Source organism: Dendrobates tinctorius, unplaced genomic scaffold (assembly GCF_039654945.1).
Source record: "Dendrobates tinctorius isolate UK_male_01 unplaced genomic scaffold, ASM3965494v1 ptg000038l, whole genome shotgun sequence".
NCBI classification, from domain to species: Eukaryota; Metazoa; Chordata; class Amphibia; order Anura; family Dendrobatidae; genus Dendrobates; species Dendrobates tinctorius.
In genome coordinates, this window is record NW_027361706.1 from 2,748,817 (window position 1) to 2,766,434 (window position 17,618).

General features: G+C 46.8%; 1 protein-coding gene across 1 annotated transcript; it reads left to right on the top strand.

The window, feature by feature from the left end:
* Positions 1-8,148: 8,148 nt before the first annotated feature.
* On the top strand, positions 8,149-17,605 carry LOC141088178 (NADP-dependent alcohol dehydrogenase-like). The gene is made up of 3 exons (XM_073574102.1): positions 8,149-8,169; positions 11,958-12,043; positions 16,981-17,605. The coding sequence occupies exons 1-3, from the start codon at positions 8,149-8,151 to the stop codon at positions 17,603-17,605; spliced, it is 732 nt and encodes a 243-aa protein (XP_073430203.1).
* Positions 17,606-17,618: the final 13 nt, after the last annotated feature.

The following is a 17,618-nucleotide window of genomic DNA, read 5'->3' on the forward strand; positions in this document are numbered from 1 at the left end:
AGTATATTAATTGGGTCTACCATCTACTCCGATTAAAATGGCAGGGGAATGACAATCTCTGAAAATGTTCGAGTCTGGCACAGTGCCAGCATTAGCAGGGAGGGGCTGAGGAGCAGGTTTCCCAGTAGCTGAAGTCTGTGGGGGGGGGGCAGAGTTTGCTGTGTGGGCTGAAGGGCACACTGATACTGATAAGGGACTGTGAACTCGCAGCCTCGCTGGGCACAATGGTGGGGGCTGGAGCAGCTACTGGCTGCTAGCTTGCTTTTTTTTTCTCTGTACGCTGAACAGGCGGGTTAAATTCTTCTGAAAACTTTTTTTTTTTCTTAGCGGGGACTGAGGCTGTCAGCGGTGGCTGATAATAGATACTGTGAGCGTTTAACAAAGAAAAGGTGGGGGCTGCCTCTCGGTCTTCTTGTACAATTCTCATCTAGCAAGGAGACCTCTTCTTTCAAATCATCACTTTTAACTATTAGTCTGCCTAACACATTAGTATCATTAATCTCAGTTCCTTCTTTTAATCACTTCCTCACACCACAGACACTTGCTTGAACCACAATACATCCCGTCCTTGCCATAATAATAGACAATTTTTCCTTCTTCAACATAGCAGTAACAGAAACAATCAGAATTCACTTCCTCTGTTCTTCCTAACACCTTCGTCACACAATTCATGTGCCAAGCCACAAAATTCTTCTTTTCCTTCCACAGATTCTCTCATTTAGAGCTAAATATCCTTTAGTTGTGCACAATACTGGAGCGGCCGTCTCAGTTTGTTCCACCAGGTCAACCCCATCTGGGAAGCCCAAAATTCGCGGTACTCAGTGAAAGGAGGAGGGCGTCTCAGACTATCCCTCCGGACACCTCTGGTTATATACAGTTGTGGCCAAAAGTATTAACACCCCTGCAATTCTGTCAGATAATACTCAGTTTCTTCCTGAAAATGATTGCAAACACAAATTCTTTGGTATTATTATCTTCATTTAATTTGTCTGAAATGAAAAAACACAAAAAGAATTGTCCTAAAGCCAAATTGGATATAATTCCACACCAAACATAAAAAAGAGGGTGGACAAAAGTATTGGCACTGTTCGAAAAATCATGTGATGCTTCTCTAAATTGTGTAATTAACAGCACCTGTAACTTACCTGTGGCACCTAACAGGTGTTGGCAATAACTAAGTCACACTTGCAGTCAGTTGACATGGATTAAAGTTGACTCAACCTCTGTCTTGTGTGTACCACATTGAGCATGGAGAAAAGAAAGAAGACCAAAGAACTGTCTGAGGACTTGAGAAACCAAATTGTGAGGAAGCATGAGCAATCTCAAGGCTACAAGTCCATTTCCAAAGACCAGAATGTTCCTGTGTCTACCGTGCGCAGTGTCACTAAGAAGTTTAAAGCCCATGGCACTGTGGCTAACCTTCCTAGATGTGGACGGAAAAGAAAAATTGACAAGAGATTTCAACGCAAGATTGTGCGGATGTTGGATAAAGAACCTCGACTAACATCCAAACAAGTTCAAGCTGCCCTGCAGTCCGAGGGTACAACAGTGTCAACTCGTACTATCCGTCGGCATCTGAATGAAAAGGGACTGTATGGTAGGAGACCCAGGAAGACTCCACTTCTTACCCCGAGACATAAAAAAGCCAGGCTGGACTTTGCCAAAACTTACCTGAAAAAGCCTAAAACGTTTTGGAAGAATGTTCTCTGGTCAGATGAGACAAAAGTAGAGCTTTTTGGGCAAAGGCATCAACATAGAGTTTACAGGAGAAAGAAAGAGGCAATCAAAGAAAAGAACACGGTCCCTACAGTCAAACATGGCGGAGGTTCCTTTATATTTTGGGGATTCTTTGCTGCCTCTGGCACTGGACTGCTTGACCGTGTGCATCGCATTACGAAGTCTGAATACTACCAACAAACTTTGCATCATAATGTAGGGCCCAGTGTGAGAAAGCTGGGTCTCCCTCAGAGGTCATGGGTCTTCCAACAGGACAATGACCCAAAGCACACTTCAAAAAGCACTAGAAAATGGTTTGAGAGAAAGCACTGGAGACTTCTGAGGTGGCCAGCAATGAGTCCAGACCTGAATCCCATAGAACACCTGTGGAGAGATCTAAAAATGGCAGTTTGGAGAAGGCACCCTTCAAATATCAGACACCTGGAGCAGTTTGCCAAAGAAGAATGGTCTAAAATTCCAGCAGATCATTTTTAAGAAACTCATTGATGGTTACCGGAAGCGGTTGGTCGCAGTTATTTTGGCTAAAGGTTGTGCAACCAAGTATTAGGCTGAGGGTGCCAATACTTTTGTCTGGCCCATTTTGGGAGTTTTGTGTGAAATGATCAATGTTTTGATTTTTGCTTAATTCTCTTTTGTGTTTTTTCATTTAAGACAAATTAAATGAAGATAATAATACCAAAGAATTTGTGTTTGCTATCATTTTCAGGAAGAAACCGAGTATTATCTGACAGAATTGCAGGGGTGTCAATACTTTTGGCCACAACAGTATGTATATATCTATATATACCTGAGTTACGTATCCTACCCATACTGATTGGTGACACTTATAGACCCACGCTACAAGGAGAACTTTATATCTCTTATTCCAGAGGCAGACAGGTGTACTAAAATGTTGGAGGACCAGAGGGCCCTTCTTGCGGAATTATTAAAAAAATTCCCATATGAAAACGCTGACAGCAGAGGTCTCAGTTCATTGGCGAAGCAAGGAGTACAGGTGAGAGAGACACAACTCCAATCCAGCAGACGCAGTGGAACACTGGCAAAGTTCGAGGAGAGTTTTCTCAGACCATCCCATCGCCCTGACCCCGAGGCACGGGGGACTCCAACAAAGAGTGCAAAGTTTGGGAAAATGCTGAGGGAGTACCTTGCTGACCACACCAACGTCCTCTGTCATTCCTCTGTGCCTTATAATTATTGGTTATCCACGCTGAACACGTGGCATGAACTTGCTCTCTCTACTGCGCATGTGCGTGGTACTCATGGTCAAGGAACGCACAGCGCCTCGCTCTCTGGTGGTCAGTGGGCACACAGCGCCTCGCTCTCTGGCAGTATCACTTTTAGTGGCGGGAGCCAACGGGAACAGCCCTTTGCAGCGCCAGTGCTCTAAGGATGGAGCACACTGCTCAGCCTCCTATGCGCTGCTTGTCCACGCCAAAAATCTCTGCTGTCATGCCCGCTTTCTCTTAAGCTGGCCCCCTGCCTCTAGGTCACTGGGTCTGTACGTCTGCTACAGTTCGTCGCGGCGTCGGCGCTTTGGGTGCGTAGTGCACTGCCCCCCTTGCTGCTCACACGCTCACAGCTGGGGACTCACTCCTACTTTGCAATTTTTTCCTCAGCTTCCGGACAGGTTCCCTGTCTAAACATGCCCCCTCTTCCTGGGTAATGGGGTCTGTCCGTTCCCCTATTCCTTCCCCTGGGAAATAGGAGACGCAGCCTTGACAATTCTGGACCCGATGCAGCACATGTACCCGCAGCCCGGTCATCCTGACCCCGTACATATCTGGCCAATCAGTTCTTTAATGCAAGCATCATTACATCCAGAACAGTTTCATTTTGAAGGACTTTGTGGCTCATATCAATGCACAAGATGACACTAGTCATCCTAGTCTCCTAGTCTCCACCATCTATACTACCCAGTTGCACACAGTATGTTACCTGCCTCACTGAGAGACTGCTTTGAAACAACCACTTGGGAAGTGCTGCAAGATTCATATGGTGATGACATGGATGGTCTCACACACTGTATAACGGACTACATTAATTTCTGTGTAGACAACATGGTACCCACAAAAGTAGTGAGGTGCTTCTCTAACAATAAACCAGGGATCAGCCCCGGAATAAAGGCTCTTCTCAAAGAGAAGTTGGCCTTCAGATCAGGTGACAAGGGCAGGCTGAGAGAAGTGCAGAAAGATCTGAAGAATCTAATCAGGCAGGGAAAGGCTAATTATAAGACAAAGATTGAACTGAAATTGTCACAGAAAAGGATTCATGAAGTCTGGGAGGGTCTAAAGTCTATATCTGGGCATAGACAGACTGTTGCCAGGATGGTTGTAAATAAAGAGGGGCTTAATGAACTTAATCTATTCTTTAACAGATTTAATCACACACTGGCTGCTCCTGCCCCTGCATATCATTCACACCTCTCTGCTACAATAACCTCACCCCCTGCTGCAACTTGTCAACTGAGCCAGGGTCTGTTCTTCACAAGTACCCAGGTTGCAAAAGAACTGGATAAGATCAAAGTTTTGAAGGCTGCAGGTCCTGACGGTGTTGAGGTAGGGCTAAATTAACCCTTCACGGTTGAGCCAGTGATTTCCAAATTAATTCACAGGGCGTTGCTAGCAACTGGGAATGACCACACGGAGACGGGGGTCTCTGTACGGGAGGATCGAGGCAGATCACTGAGCCCCTTTACTGAATCTCACATTACATAGCATTCTGCTTAATTATGCAAAGTATACAGCTACCAATAGAATCGTAATACATGTAAGCCAATAGTATTGTAAGAGAATCAGAATATGTCCCTAGCTGCGTGACGTAGAATATAGAACAATAGCACATTCTTTTAGGGTCTCATCTCATATCTTATATCTTGTACAAGCTGGAACAGTCTGGTTTCATAACAGCCGTGAACTTTCATCTAGTTAAGTTACAAAATTTAACTCGTAAACAGCAAAATGGCGTCGCAAGCACAAAAATGGATCCCGGAGAACAAGATGTCCTGTACATCTGAATACTGTACTTCACAACCTCATCAGTGCAAGGCTAATCAAAACCTGCGGGCACCAGCTGAGTGAGATCATTACATATCTGTTCAATATGAGCCTGAGAATAGGTATAGTACCACAATTGTGGAAATTATCGTGTGTGGTACCAGTTCCGAAGAAACCTTATCCGAAAGACCTTAATGACTATAGACCTCTAGCATTGACATCACACCTGATGAAGGTACTAGAGAGATTGGTTCTCACACGTCTCCGTCCTCTAGTGAGCTCGGATATGGACCCTCTCCAGTTTGCCTACAGGCCGGGCATTGGTGTGGATGATGCCATTATCCACCTTCTAGATAGGACTCTCTCTCACCTGGAGAAACCTGGGAACACTGTGAGAATGTTCTTCGATTTCTCTAGCGCTTTTAATACCATACAGCCAGCTCTACTGAGAGACAAACTGGGCCTTGTTGGCGTGGACCTCCAACTCTCCACCTGGATCCTTAACTACCTCACGAACCGACCTCAGTTTGTAAAGGTTCAGGACAGTGTGTCAGACACAGTGATCTGCAATACAGGGGCACCTCAAGGTACAGTTCTTGCCCCTTTTCTCTTCACACTGTACACTGCGGATTTTAAGTGCAACTCATCTAGCTGCTACTTGCAGAAGTATTCTGATGACTCTGCAATAGTAGGCCTCATCTCAGGAGGAGATGAAAGAGAGTACAGAGATACTAACCAAGCTTTTGTGGAGTGGTGTGAGAGGAACCACCTTAGGATTAATTCCGTGAAGACCAAGGAATTGGTGGTGGACTTTCGCAAGGGAAAAAATCCACCAGTAGTGGTGAACATTCAGGGAAATGACATTGAGATAGTCGACACCTATAAGTACCTTGGTGTGATCCTCAATAATAAGCTTGACTGGGCCCATCACTTGGATGCAGTGTACAGGAAGGGCCAAAGTAGGCTTTATCTGCTCTGAAGGCTGAGGGCCTTCGGAGTTAGAGGGGCACTCCTTGCATCCTTCTCCAACTCTGTTGTGGCATCAGTCATCTTCTTTGGTGTGGCGTGCTGGGGTAGTGGCATATCAACCAGGGACAGAAATAGGCTGGACAAACTGATTAGAAGGGTCAGCTCTGTCCTGGGATGCCCCCTTGATCCAGTTCAGGAAGTAGGCGACAGGAGGATACTGGCCAAGGTGAGCTACATGGTGCAGAATGATTCCCATCCCATGCATGAGACCGTGACAAAGATGTGCAGTACTGTCAGTGACCGGCTACTTCATCCTAAATGTGAGAGGGAGCACTATCGAAAGTCCTTCCTTCCTGCTGCAGTTAGGCTGTATAACCAGCACTGTCCAAAATGGAGAACGACCCAAACAGTGAACTGATAGGTCCAAAGTTGTGATAGTCCGGTTACATCTTTTTTTTTTTTTTTTCGTATATGTACCTACCTACTGTCAGTGTAATGCCTTTATGCATCTGTATCTGTACTTGTTCCTGCCTTGCTGCTGTAATGCTCTGAATTTCCCCTTGGTGGGACGATTAAAGGATTATCTTATCTTATCTTAGTCTCATACTTCAAAATTTTGGTGGTAAATCAATTCCCCATTGTTAGGTTGTGTATGTTTTGACTTATGACTTTGGACGGCTCAGTCCACATACGCTTTCCAGACGCCAGCCATTTAACATTTCCACTGGCCATCCAGACTCTATACTTTGTCCTTCTTTTGGCTACCATTGCAAGGATTTATTTATTTCAGTAAACGAGATTTTTCTGATGAAGGTCCTATGCTGGACCGAAAACGTTTAAACCTTTCTGTCTGGATGCACAAAATAAAAGTGTCTGAATATTTCACATATTGACTGCAAAGATTTTTGTCATTTTTTGATTGATGGGTTGGATACCCGACTTGAGCACCAACAACCAAGCTATTCCTGAGTGCCGTGCTCTCTTTATAGGATTGATTTGACTTATGTAACATCAATTGGGTGATAATTATTCACACCTAATTGCTTCACAATATATTCATCTTTTTCTTCAAGGCTTCGGAATATAATGTTGTAAAAGTGAAAGCAAATTGGTGAAGAGAGTTTTAACTCAAATGTGAAACTAATTGTCATCTTTACTATTTCTCCATTCCGTGTGCGGCTAACCACCTCATTGATCTTATTGAGTTTCTTTGGCAGGAAAACAACAGCTCCATCAATACCATGTGTTTTTCCTATTAATTCATCATGCTGGTAAAGCAGAGGTGAGATTAGGGATCTAAATTACATTTGTGGACTGTAGTAAAAATGACACTGTGCAAGACCCACTAGGGTCTAGCTACCAATTTGACATACCATATATACTCGAGTATAAGCCGACCTGAGCATCACCCGAGGCCCCTAATTTCGTCACAAAAAACTAGGAAAACTTATTGACTTGAGTATAAGCCGAGGGTGGAAAATGCAGCAGCTACTGGTAAATTTCAAAAATAAAAATAGATACTAATAAAAGTAAAATGGTGGCCCCATAAGATGCTCCATATTAATATATGCCCCATATAATGCTGCACAAAGGTTAATGGTGGCCCTATAAGATGCTCCATATTAACCCCTTTCTGTCATATGATGTACTATCCCGTCCATGTGACCTGGGATTTAATTCCCATGGACGGGATAGTATGTCATAGCGATCAGCAGCGCTCACGGGGGGAGCGCCGCTGATAGTGGCCGGGTCTCAGCTGATTATCACAGCTGACACCCGGCACTATGTGCCAGAGGCGGTCACGGACTGCCCCCGGCACATTAACCCCTGGCACACTGCGATCAAACATGGGCATAGGGAAGAATCACGCAGGGAACAGTGCAGGCCCCTGGATCCAAGATGGCCGCGGGGGCCTTTGGGGTCCTGCAGGGAGGTGGATTTCTCAGTACCTGCTGAGATTAGGCGTTGAGAAAGCCTCCTGCAGTACATGTCAGATCGCTGATCTTACACAGTGCACTGCAAAGTGTCAGATCAGTGATCTGACACTTTACAGCAGAGGTCTCAAACTCGGCAGAGTAAATGTGCCGCACATAAAAAAAATTTGAGCTGGCGGGCGCCATTCCTTTCAAACTTAATACACCTCGTACACACACGGCTCCGCTCCATCCACCTCATACATACGTGGCTCCGCTCCGTACACCTCGTACACATGCGACTCCGCTCCGTACGCCTCGTTACTGTAGCCATTATCAAAGTGATCAGACCCATAGAAAACCTTGAAATAATCTTAAGCCAACCTGTTAATAATCATATCAAATTATAGATGCCGATACAGTTGAAAGCAGTAATGAAGGAGAGAGCATCATGTGATGCTCCCTCTCCCATCACTCGACTCTGACTCAGCATGTACCAACAGGGGAGCTGATTTGAAGCTGAGAAGCTCTGCAGTATGCAGAAGCGAGAGCAGCAGGTAAGTACTGTGTGTGTGTGTCTGCTGTACTATTCTGTGTATGGGGGGACTGCACTATACTGTGTTGTGTATGTCTGCTGAACTATAGTGTGTATGGGGGGACTACACTATACTGTGTTGTGTATGTCTGCTGAACTATAGTGTGTATGGGGGGACTGCACTATACTTTGGTGTGTGTGTGTGTCTGCTGTACTATACTGTGTGTGGGGGGACTGCACTATAGTGTGTTGTCTGCACTATACTGTGTGTGGGGGGGCCTCCACTATACTGTGTTGTGTATGTCTGCTGCACTATAGTGTGTATGGAGGGACTGCACTATACTTTGGAGTGTGTATATCTGCTGTACAATACTGTGTGTGGGGTTGACTGCACTATACTGTGTTGTCTGCACTATACTGTGTGTAGGGGGCTGCACTATACTGTGTTGTGTATGTCTGCTGCACTATAATGTGTATGGGGGGACTGCACTATACTTTGGTGTGTGTTTGTCTGCTGTACTATACTGTGTGTGGGGGACTGCACTATACTGTGTTGTCTGCATTATACTGTGTGTGGGGAGAATGCACTATACTGTTTTTTTGTGTGTCTGCACTATTCTGTGTGTGTGGGGGGACTGCACAATACTGTGTGTTTGGGGGACTGCACTATACTTTGTATGTGTGGGGGCTGCATTAAACTGTGTGTGGGGGCTGCATTATACTGTGTGGGGGGCTGCATTATACTGTGTGTGGGGGCTGCACTATACTTTGTGTGTGTTTGTGGGGGGATGAATTATACTGTGTGTGTGGGGCTGCATTATACTCTGAGGGGGCTGCTTTATACTCTGGGGGTCTACATTATACTGTGTGTGTGGGGGGGCTGTATTATAATCTGAAAGGGCTGCATTATACTCTGAGGGAGCTGCATTATTCTCTGAAGGGGCTGCATAATACTGTGGGTGTGGGTTCTGCATTATACTGTGTGTGAGGGCTGCACTATGTGTGTGTGTGTGTTTGTGGGGGGCCGCATTATACTCTGAGGGGCTGCTTTATACTCTGAGGGGGGTTGCAGTATACTCTATCAAGGACCATGGGAGCGCATTTTACTATATGTACTATATGGGACCTGCATTATACAGTATCAAGGACTATCTGCACCAATCATTCTCCCTCAGCCAGAGTAAGGGTAGGTGCATACGGTCAGTAAATGATGTGGGTTGGATGCTGCGTACCTGTGCAGCATCCAGATGTTACAGCATAGCGGATGGGATTTCAAGAAATCCCATGCCTACTGTGCGTGCACCGATGCCCGCGGATCACCCAGAGATGGACATGTGGCGTGTCTCTCCAGTTCGCAGCATGTCTATTTATCTTGCAGAGACACAAGCCTCCGTAAGATAAATCTCACCCGTACAATGTATTTGATGGTTTAATTCCGCACAGTTCAATGGACACATTCAGAATCACCTGCATTCAATAGCTGGCAACACTATGGACGTAGCGGACATGCGCTGCATACAAATCGCTGCCAATTACTGAACGTGTGCAGATACCCTAAAAATTCCAGGAAACAAGCGTTGAATGACTTCAATATTGTCGATCGGGCTCGTTTAGCGGCCTGAACTCAGCGCAAGTAAATACAACAGAAATGTTTCTGAGTGATGGAGCGATATGTGAGCATTTGCAGACCCACTTTAAGCTTTTGCCAAGGGCCCCACTTTGTCTAAAACCGACCCTGCATGGCGGACGCATCCCTCAAAGATCAACCCAACCCACCTCGTCAAGGAATCTCTGAAAAGGGACATCTCATTTGGTGTAAAGTTCATTAATAAAACCTAGTTGAAAAAATGATTTTTAGCCCCAAATACATGAATTTTAAGGAAAAAATACCCATATCCCAACAGTAGAAAAGTGAAGGGTATATGTCAAAGACTGAAATAAAAAAAAAAGTTGAGAGTTAAAAAAAATTGGGGGCAATAAATATTATAATATGATTACACAGACAATATTTGTCACAGTAAGTACAGGTATAAATGTGAAACTATCACATTTTCTGCTTTTATTTTTAAGAAAGTTTTTTGCATTCAGGAAACTTTCTGATGTTCTATTCTCTTTAGATTTATTTGTGAGAATACTGACGATCTGCTGACAAAACCGTTCACTGGTGGTATTGATGATGATGGTAGTGATGACCTCACTGGTGGTAATGATGATGATGGTAGTGATGATCTCACTGGTGGTAATGATGATATTGTTGATGTTGTCCATCTTGAACTGTCCTCCCACCTCTCCTCCTGCTCCCTCTTTGACCGCTTACAATCAGGCTTCCGACTGCACCACTCAACTGAAACTGCCATAACTAAAGTCACCAACGACCTACTAACCGCCAAGAGCAAGCGACAATACTCAGTCCTTCTTCTCCTGGACCTGTCTTCTGCCTTCGACACTGTGGACCATTCCCTCCTGCTCCAGATTCTCTCATCTCTGGGCATCACAGGCTTGGCCCTATCCTGGATCTCATCATATCTAACAGACTGATCATTCTGTGTCTCCCTCTCCCACACCACCTCCTCACCTTTCCCATTCTCTGTCAGTGTTCCTCAAGGCTCAGTTCTAGGACCCCTACTCTTCTCCATCTACAACTTTGGCCTGGGACAGCTCATAGAATTCCACAGCTTGCAGTATCATCTCTATGCCGATGACACGCAGATCTACCTATCTGGACCTGACCTCACCTCCTTACTGACCAAAATCCCACAATGTCTGTCCGCTATTTCAGCTTTCTTCTCTGCTCGCTTTCTAAAACTGAACATGGACAAAACAGAATTCATAATCTTTCCCCCATCTCACTCTACCCCTCCACCAGACTTATCCATCAATGTCAATGGTTGCTCACTTTCCCCAGTCCTGCATGCTCGGTGCCTCGGGGTGATCCTCGACTCTGCCCTCGCTTTCAAGCCACTTATCCAAACCCTAACCTCCTGCTGTCGCAATCTCAAAAATATTTCCCGGATCCGTGCATTCCTTGACCATGACACCGCAAAAACACTAGTGCATGCCCTTATCATCTCCGGCCTTGACTACTGCAACCTCCTACTCTCTGGCCTCCCCTCTAGCACTCTGGCACCACTCCAATCCATCCTACATTCTGCTGCACGACTAATCCACCTGTCTCCCCGTTATTCCCCAGCCTCTCCCCTATGCCAAGCCCTTCATTGGCTTCCTATTGTGCAGAGGCTCCAGTTCAAAACCCTATGATATACAAAGCCACCTACAGCCTGTCTCCTCCTTACATCTGTGACATGGTCTCCCGGTACCTACCAGCATGCAACCTTCGATCCTCTCAAGATCTCCTTCTCTACTACTCTCCTCTTATCTCTTCTTCCCACAACCGCATACAAGACTTCTCCTGTGCTTCCCCGATTCTCTGGAATTCCCTCCCCCTACACATCAGACTCTCGCCTACCATGGAAACCTTCAAAAAGAACCTGAAGACCCAGCTCTTCCGACAAACCTATAACCTGCAGTGACCCACAGTCTACTGATCCGCCGCACAACCAGCTCTACCCTCTCCTAGTGTATCCTCACCCAACCCTGTAGATTGTGAGCCCTTGCGGGCAGGGTCCTCTCTCCTTTTGTACTTATGTGTGTCTTGTACTGCTCATGTTTATTGTACTTGTCTATATTTGCCCCTTTTCACATGTAAAGCGCCATGGATAAATGGCGCTATAAATTGTATAATAATAATAATAATAATAATAATAATGTTGTCTATAAATCTTGATTGTATTCTTTCTTCGTCTCTTTCAGCCTTCCACTGACCTTACCCAGTCCACTATTTCCTCTTTTCTGATATTGAAGGGACGCTCTGTTTGTGAAAAACAGGAGAAGATAATGTAATTATTTCTTTGGGTGTAATGGAGGAGGCCAACTCAAAATTAGTAAAGGTACTGTCACACTAAGCGATATCGCTAGCAATATCGCTATAACTTGTGACGTTATAGCGATATTGCTAGCGATATCGCTGTGTGTGATACTTACCTACAACCCGCTCCCCCCCTGGTTATCGCTGATCGCGCGAGAACGTTCAGGACCGCTTCTCGTCGTCAGCTTCCTGTTGTGATGACGAGCGACGCGTGGAGCCGGGCGGGAGGATGCAGGATCGCCTGGTGTGACAGGTAAGTAGCGACCCCCGTCCCCAGCGATGTCGCTGGTGAGATCTGCCAGTGTGGCAGCTCACTAGCGACCACTTAGCGATGCACCAGCGATCCTGACCGTGTCATATCGCTGGTCGGGATCGCTGGTACATCGCTAAGTGTGACAGTACCTTTAGGCCTCATTCAGATGTTTTGGGGTTGTTTTTGCATGCAAAGAGAAAATTTTCATCCATTTTTGGTCAATGTGTCCGCTTTTTCCATCACGGTACAATCGTTTTTTCCTCTATCCAAAAAATAAGTTCTCCTACCCTTTAAGCAGCAAAAAAAAAAATGCAGTTCATTTGCTTTTTTTTTTATAGACCCACATTATTGTACTTACCTGGGTCATCACTTATTATTTCTATCAGCTCATCTTCTTCCTGAACCTTTGTTTTGTTACTGAAAATAGGAAATAGAGAAAATCTTTAATCTCCTTATCATGGGCAGGAATTCTAGAAGGAAGCAATGTGCAGAATAATGCATTGTCCAACTCCAGGAAATGCACCCTATTAAGAGCGGTTATAGGAAGCTTCGCCCCCAGCAATTTGCCTCCAGCAGTTCGCCCCAGGTACATTTTGCCCCCAGCATTTGGCCCCCAGGATGTTTCGCCACCGCACATTTCACCCCCAGCGTTTCGCCCCTGGATGTTTTGCCCCCGGATGTTTCACCTACAGCATTTTGTCCCTGGATGGGTCGCCATCTGATGTTTCGCCCCTAGCATGTTGACCCCTGATGTTTCACCCTCAGCTTTTGGGGTCAACATGCAGGGAACAAAACATCTAGGGCTGAACATACCTGAGGGTAAAATATACAGGACCCCAATTGCTGGGGATTCCTGTGGCTGCCTTTTCAGCAGCTCACCCAGTGTCTCATCTGGCTGGCCTTAAAGGAGTATTATCACCCTAGAACACAAAAAAACTGACATACTTACCTGTCACAGCTGCAGCTCCTTGGGTATGGGGCGATATGTGCGGGGGTGAAATGTGCGGGGTCGAAACACCCTGGGGGCAAAATGCTGGGGGCGAAATGTGCGGGGGCGAACTGCTGGGGGCGAACTGCGGGGGGCGAAACATCCAAATCCCATATAACACAGTCCACATAGTATATAACACAGCCAAATAGTATATAACACAGTCCACATAGTATATAACACAGCCCACATAGTATATAACACAGCCCACATAGTAAATAACACAGCCCACATAGTAAATAACACAGCCCACATAGTATATAACACAGCCCACATAGTATATAACACAGCCCACATAGTATATAACACAGCCCACATAGTATATAACAAAGCCACATAGAATATAACACAGCCCACATAATATATAACACAGTCCACATCCCCCCCCCCCCCCCGAGAATGGCCCCACAGTCCAGAACTCACTGATATATTAAAAAACTCCACAATTTTCACCTCTCCTCGTGCCATGCGCTGCTCCCGTCTGGCTCCTACATAAACATAAAAAGTACCAGCACAAAGTCAAGAAAATTTCATGTATATAAACTCAGATACATATCAGAAAATACAGAGAAAAAAATGAGTTTACCATATACAACGAAAAATAAGTATTTATTAATACAGAAGTTCATCAATTACATAAATAGTAAAATGTACAATAAAATATATCATATGTCAATTAGTATGTATGAATACACATGATCCACAAGACTGATGGCCACAGACTATGAGCAGAACATAATAGCAGGACAGAGCAAAAAATAACCTATGTCAAACCAATAGTAATAGAAAGAGTTAATGTAAACATCAGGCAGCTGATTCACTCAGTATCAGGAGGCTCATATAGCCAACCATGCAGTGCAATGGTATGCTGAACAAGTGCCCCTAAATCATAAACATCACCATGGTAGTGTGGGAGGAATGGCCCCCGTCGAGTGTCCGGACCGGAACCAAGGGAGCCGTCATCTGGGTTCCGGGGGAAACTGTCCCCGGGGCACAGAGTTCGAGGACAAGCTGTTGTGACAGACAGATGGGCTGGAGGAGGGAACAATATAAAGGAGGCGGGGAATCCCCGGGATGATGAGTGAGCAGACTGTGACAGAGGCAGCAGGAGACTGTGGGAGCGACTGCAAGATAGAGCGACCTACCAGTGCCAGGGAAGATGCAGACTGAGGACTCCAGAGGGACGGTGGCAGGGCGATCATCCGAGATTTGCTGCCCCGCTCCAGCCCGCGGATGCAGCCTACCCGCGGTCGCCCGCGGCCGCTGCCATCTCGCTCCACCCCGCGGCAGCGACCTGTTACCCGCCACCCGCAGTCGCCCTGCTCTCACCAGTGTTCGCGGCAAGTACAGTGCCACCGCCGGCCACCACTGTCCCGCAGCGGTTCGCAGCAGGGGCCGAGCCTCTGCTGGCCGTGGACTCCCCGTCGCAGCTGTTAGCTGCGTGGGTGGTCTGTGATTCGCCACCCTACGTCGCTGCCACTTGCCCCAGTCTGGGAACTGCGGCCCATCCGTCCAAGGACTCAGCCGGGGCCTGTGGGGCTCCAGTGTCATCAGAGCGCTGGAGCGTGCGAAGACTACGCCAACGCCTCAGCAACTGGGCCCAGCGACTACTACGCCGAAAGACCACCATCCCGAATGGCGAGGGACGCCTGGACGGCTAAGTTGACTATATATTTACAGACCCGTAGTCAGCCATACCGCAGCCCGATAGTGACCGGCTATTGCCGGAAGTAGTCGTGTTCTACCCGTTTGTGTTTGCTTGTTTTAGAGCCCCTGCGAGGGCAACCCGTGTTACTGTGGCACCCCGGAGGCTTCAGTCGCCACAGAGGTACTGCACCTCCTCCTGAGGTGTGGTGCCCCACCATCCAGGTAAGGTGAGAACTCCTGACCACGCTGCAACACTCGCATCCCACACAACATGGTAGTTCAGCAAAGCCACATTGCGGCTCCTTGCTTAGAGGGTAGCAGAGCACCTTTGGTGGTTCCCTGCTTGGAACACGAAACGTGCTGGGAGGCGGGTGGAGTTTAGACTACATAAAGAGCAGGAAGAGTTAGTTAGTCAGTCAGTCAGTGAGAGAGAGAGTCACTCGGAGAGGAGTGAGGATTCCTGGAAGAGGGATGGAGGAAGGAGTGCTGCAGCTGCCTCAGTGATCTGAGCCAGCTGGCACAGGAAAGGAAAGAAGGAGAAAGACATTGGACTGAAACCTGACCTTCTATGAGAGAGAGGGATTAGTACAGAATGAAGGAGAAAAATGGAACAGAGAGGACGTTGGTTAGAGAAGAACCCTGCCTAGAAGTTCTAAACGCAAGGCCGGGGCCCGGTCCCCGAGGTTGTATGGATACTGAAGGCTCTGCAGCAGACACCGGTGGAGTAGTGAGCTACTCCCATCTAAGACTTGGGGGCACAACAGCAACTTGGATAGTGAGCTGGGACTCAGGAGTAAGGCGTCCCCGAAGCAGGCTACAGCTGTCTGCTGTACAAGTAGAGTTCTTGGGAACATCTGTCAGGAGGCACTCCAGTGTAACTCAGTACTAGGAGTACTTCAGTAAAAGGCGCTATAGAGGAGACATTCAGAAAGGTACATGTTGGCGGAGTGTTCGAAGGGAGCATCCTATCTTGCCTGGAGGTTGACTGAGCCCAGGACCCGGAGGACACAGCACGGAGGCAGGCATCTGTGTGAACTGCAGACTGTGAGTAAAGCTTTGGAACTACATGCCCTGGTGTCCTCCACTTATTCCCGCATCACTACACCCTGCAAAGCTACATCTGGGCAACGGCCTCTACACCGCCTGTGCCTCTCCTCCATTGCTACATCTACACTGCCCTGGGACTACGGCTCCACCTGTGGGGAGCTTCACCATCTTGGCTGCAACCCACCACCAGTCCCAGAGGATCTGCATGCAGCGTCGGTCTAACACCTCACTTGCCGAACACCACAGGTGGCGTCACAAACTATTCATAAACTTTATTTCATTGTTCATTCACCCCCTTTTTTGCCATGGAGCCCCAGGGCCACGGACCGGGTCACAGCTTCCGTGACACTCCCATTGAGATCAACGGGCCCGATACCGAGTACCCCGCTAGGCCCTGGTGTCGGCGCTCCATTACCGCTTTTGGTGATCAAGCCGTGACTGAGGAAAGTTCCCTCTAGTCTTATAAAAGTTATTATAGAAAGCACCAAATTGTCTCGCGACTCGTCACTGCATCCTGCGTACCTGCAATTACCACAGTATCAACAATAAATATATTTATGTATACATTACGTATGCAAAGACCGCTACATGACTAAGTAAAGAATGAAGAGGTTAATTACCCATAATGACTGCCCGTGCTGTGACCACGTTCCCCAACGCACGTTTCGCTTGATATTTCGTCGCTTCCTCAGGGGGCTCCTGTCTCAACGGCTGCACTGCCTGGCACACAGTGAGTGCGCGATGACGTCATCACACACCCGCAGTGTCAGAGGCAGAGGGGAATGATGGGAGAGGAGGCATCAGCTGACGCTCTCTCCTCCATCATTGCTTTGAACCGGAACCACCATGAGCACCGCAGGAAAGGCTATTAAATGCAAGGCCGCTATTGCCTGGGAACCATGCAAGCCCCTCAGCATTGAAGATATTGAAGTAGCTCCTCCAAAGGCTCATGAAGTCAGAATAAATCGTGCAGAGCTTGCGATGGCCAACACAGTAACATCTGCAAAAAATTAGAGTTTGCATTTGGAGCTCAATCAGGACTGATGGATGATGGTACAAGCAGATTTACCTGTAAAGGCAAAGCGATTTATCATTACGCATGCACAAGTACATTCACTGAATACACTGTGGTGTCTGACATTTACGTTGCCAAAGTGGATGCCCGTGCCCTTGTTGAAGTTTGTCTTATAGGCTGTGGATTTGCTACTGGATATGGTGCAGCTGTCAACACTGCTAAGGTGACCAAGCGCTCTAGTTGTGCTGTTTTTGGCTTGGGAGGAGTTGGTTTATCATCAATTGTAGGATGCAAGGATGCAAGCGCTACACGAATCATTGGAGTAGGTTCACATAAGGATAAGTATCCAAAAGCCTTACAACTGGGAGCCACTGAGTGCCTAAACCCAAAGGTTTACGATAAACCCATTCATGAGGTCATTACTGAGCTAACTAATGGAGGAGTGGATTTTGCCGTTGAATGTGCAGGACGCACTGAAACCATGCTGACTGCTCTCCAGTGTACTTACTGTGGAAATGGTGTTGCTTGTTTGCTCATGAAGTCAAAAGAAATCGTGCAGAGCTTGCGATGGCCCACACAGTAACATCTGCAAAAAA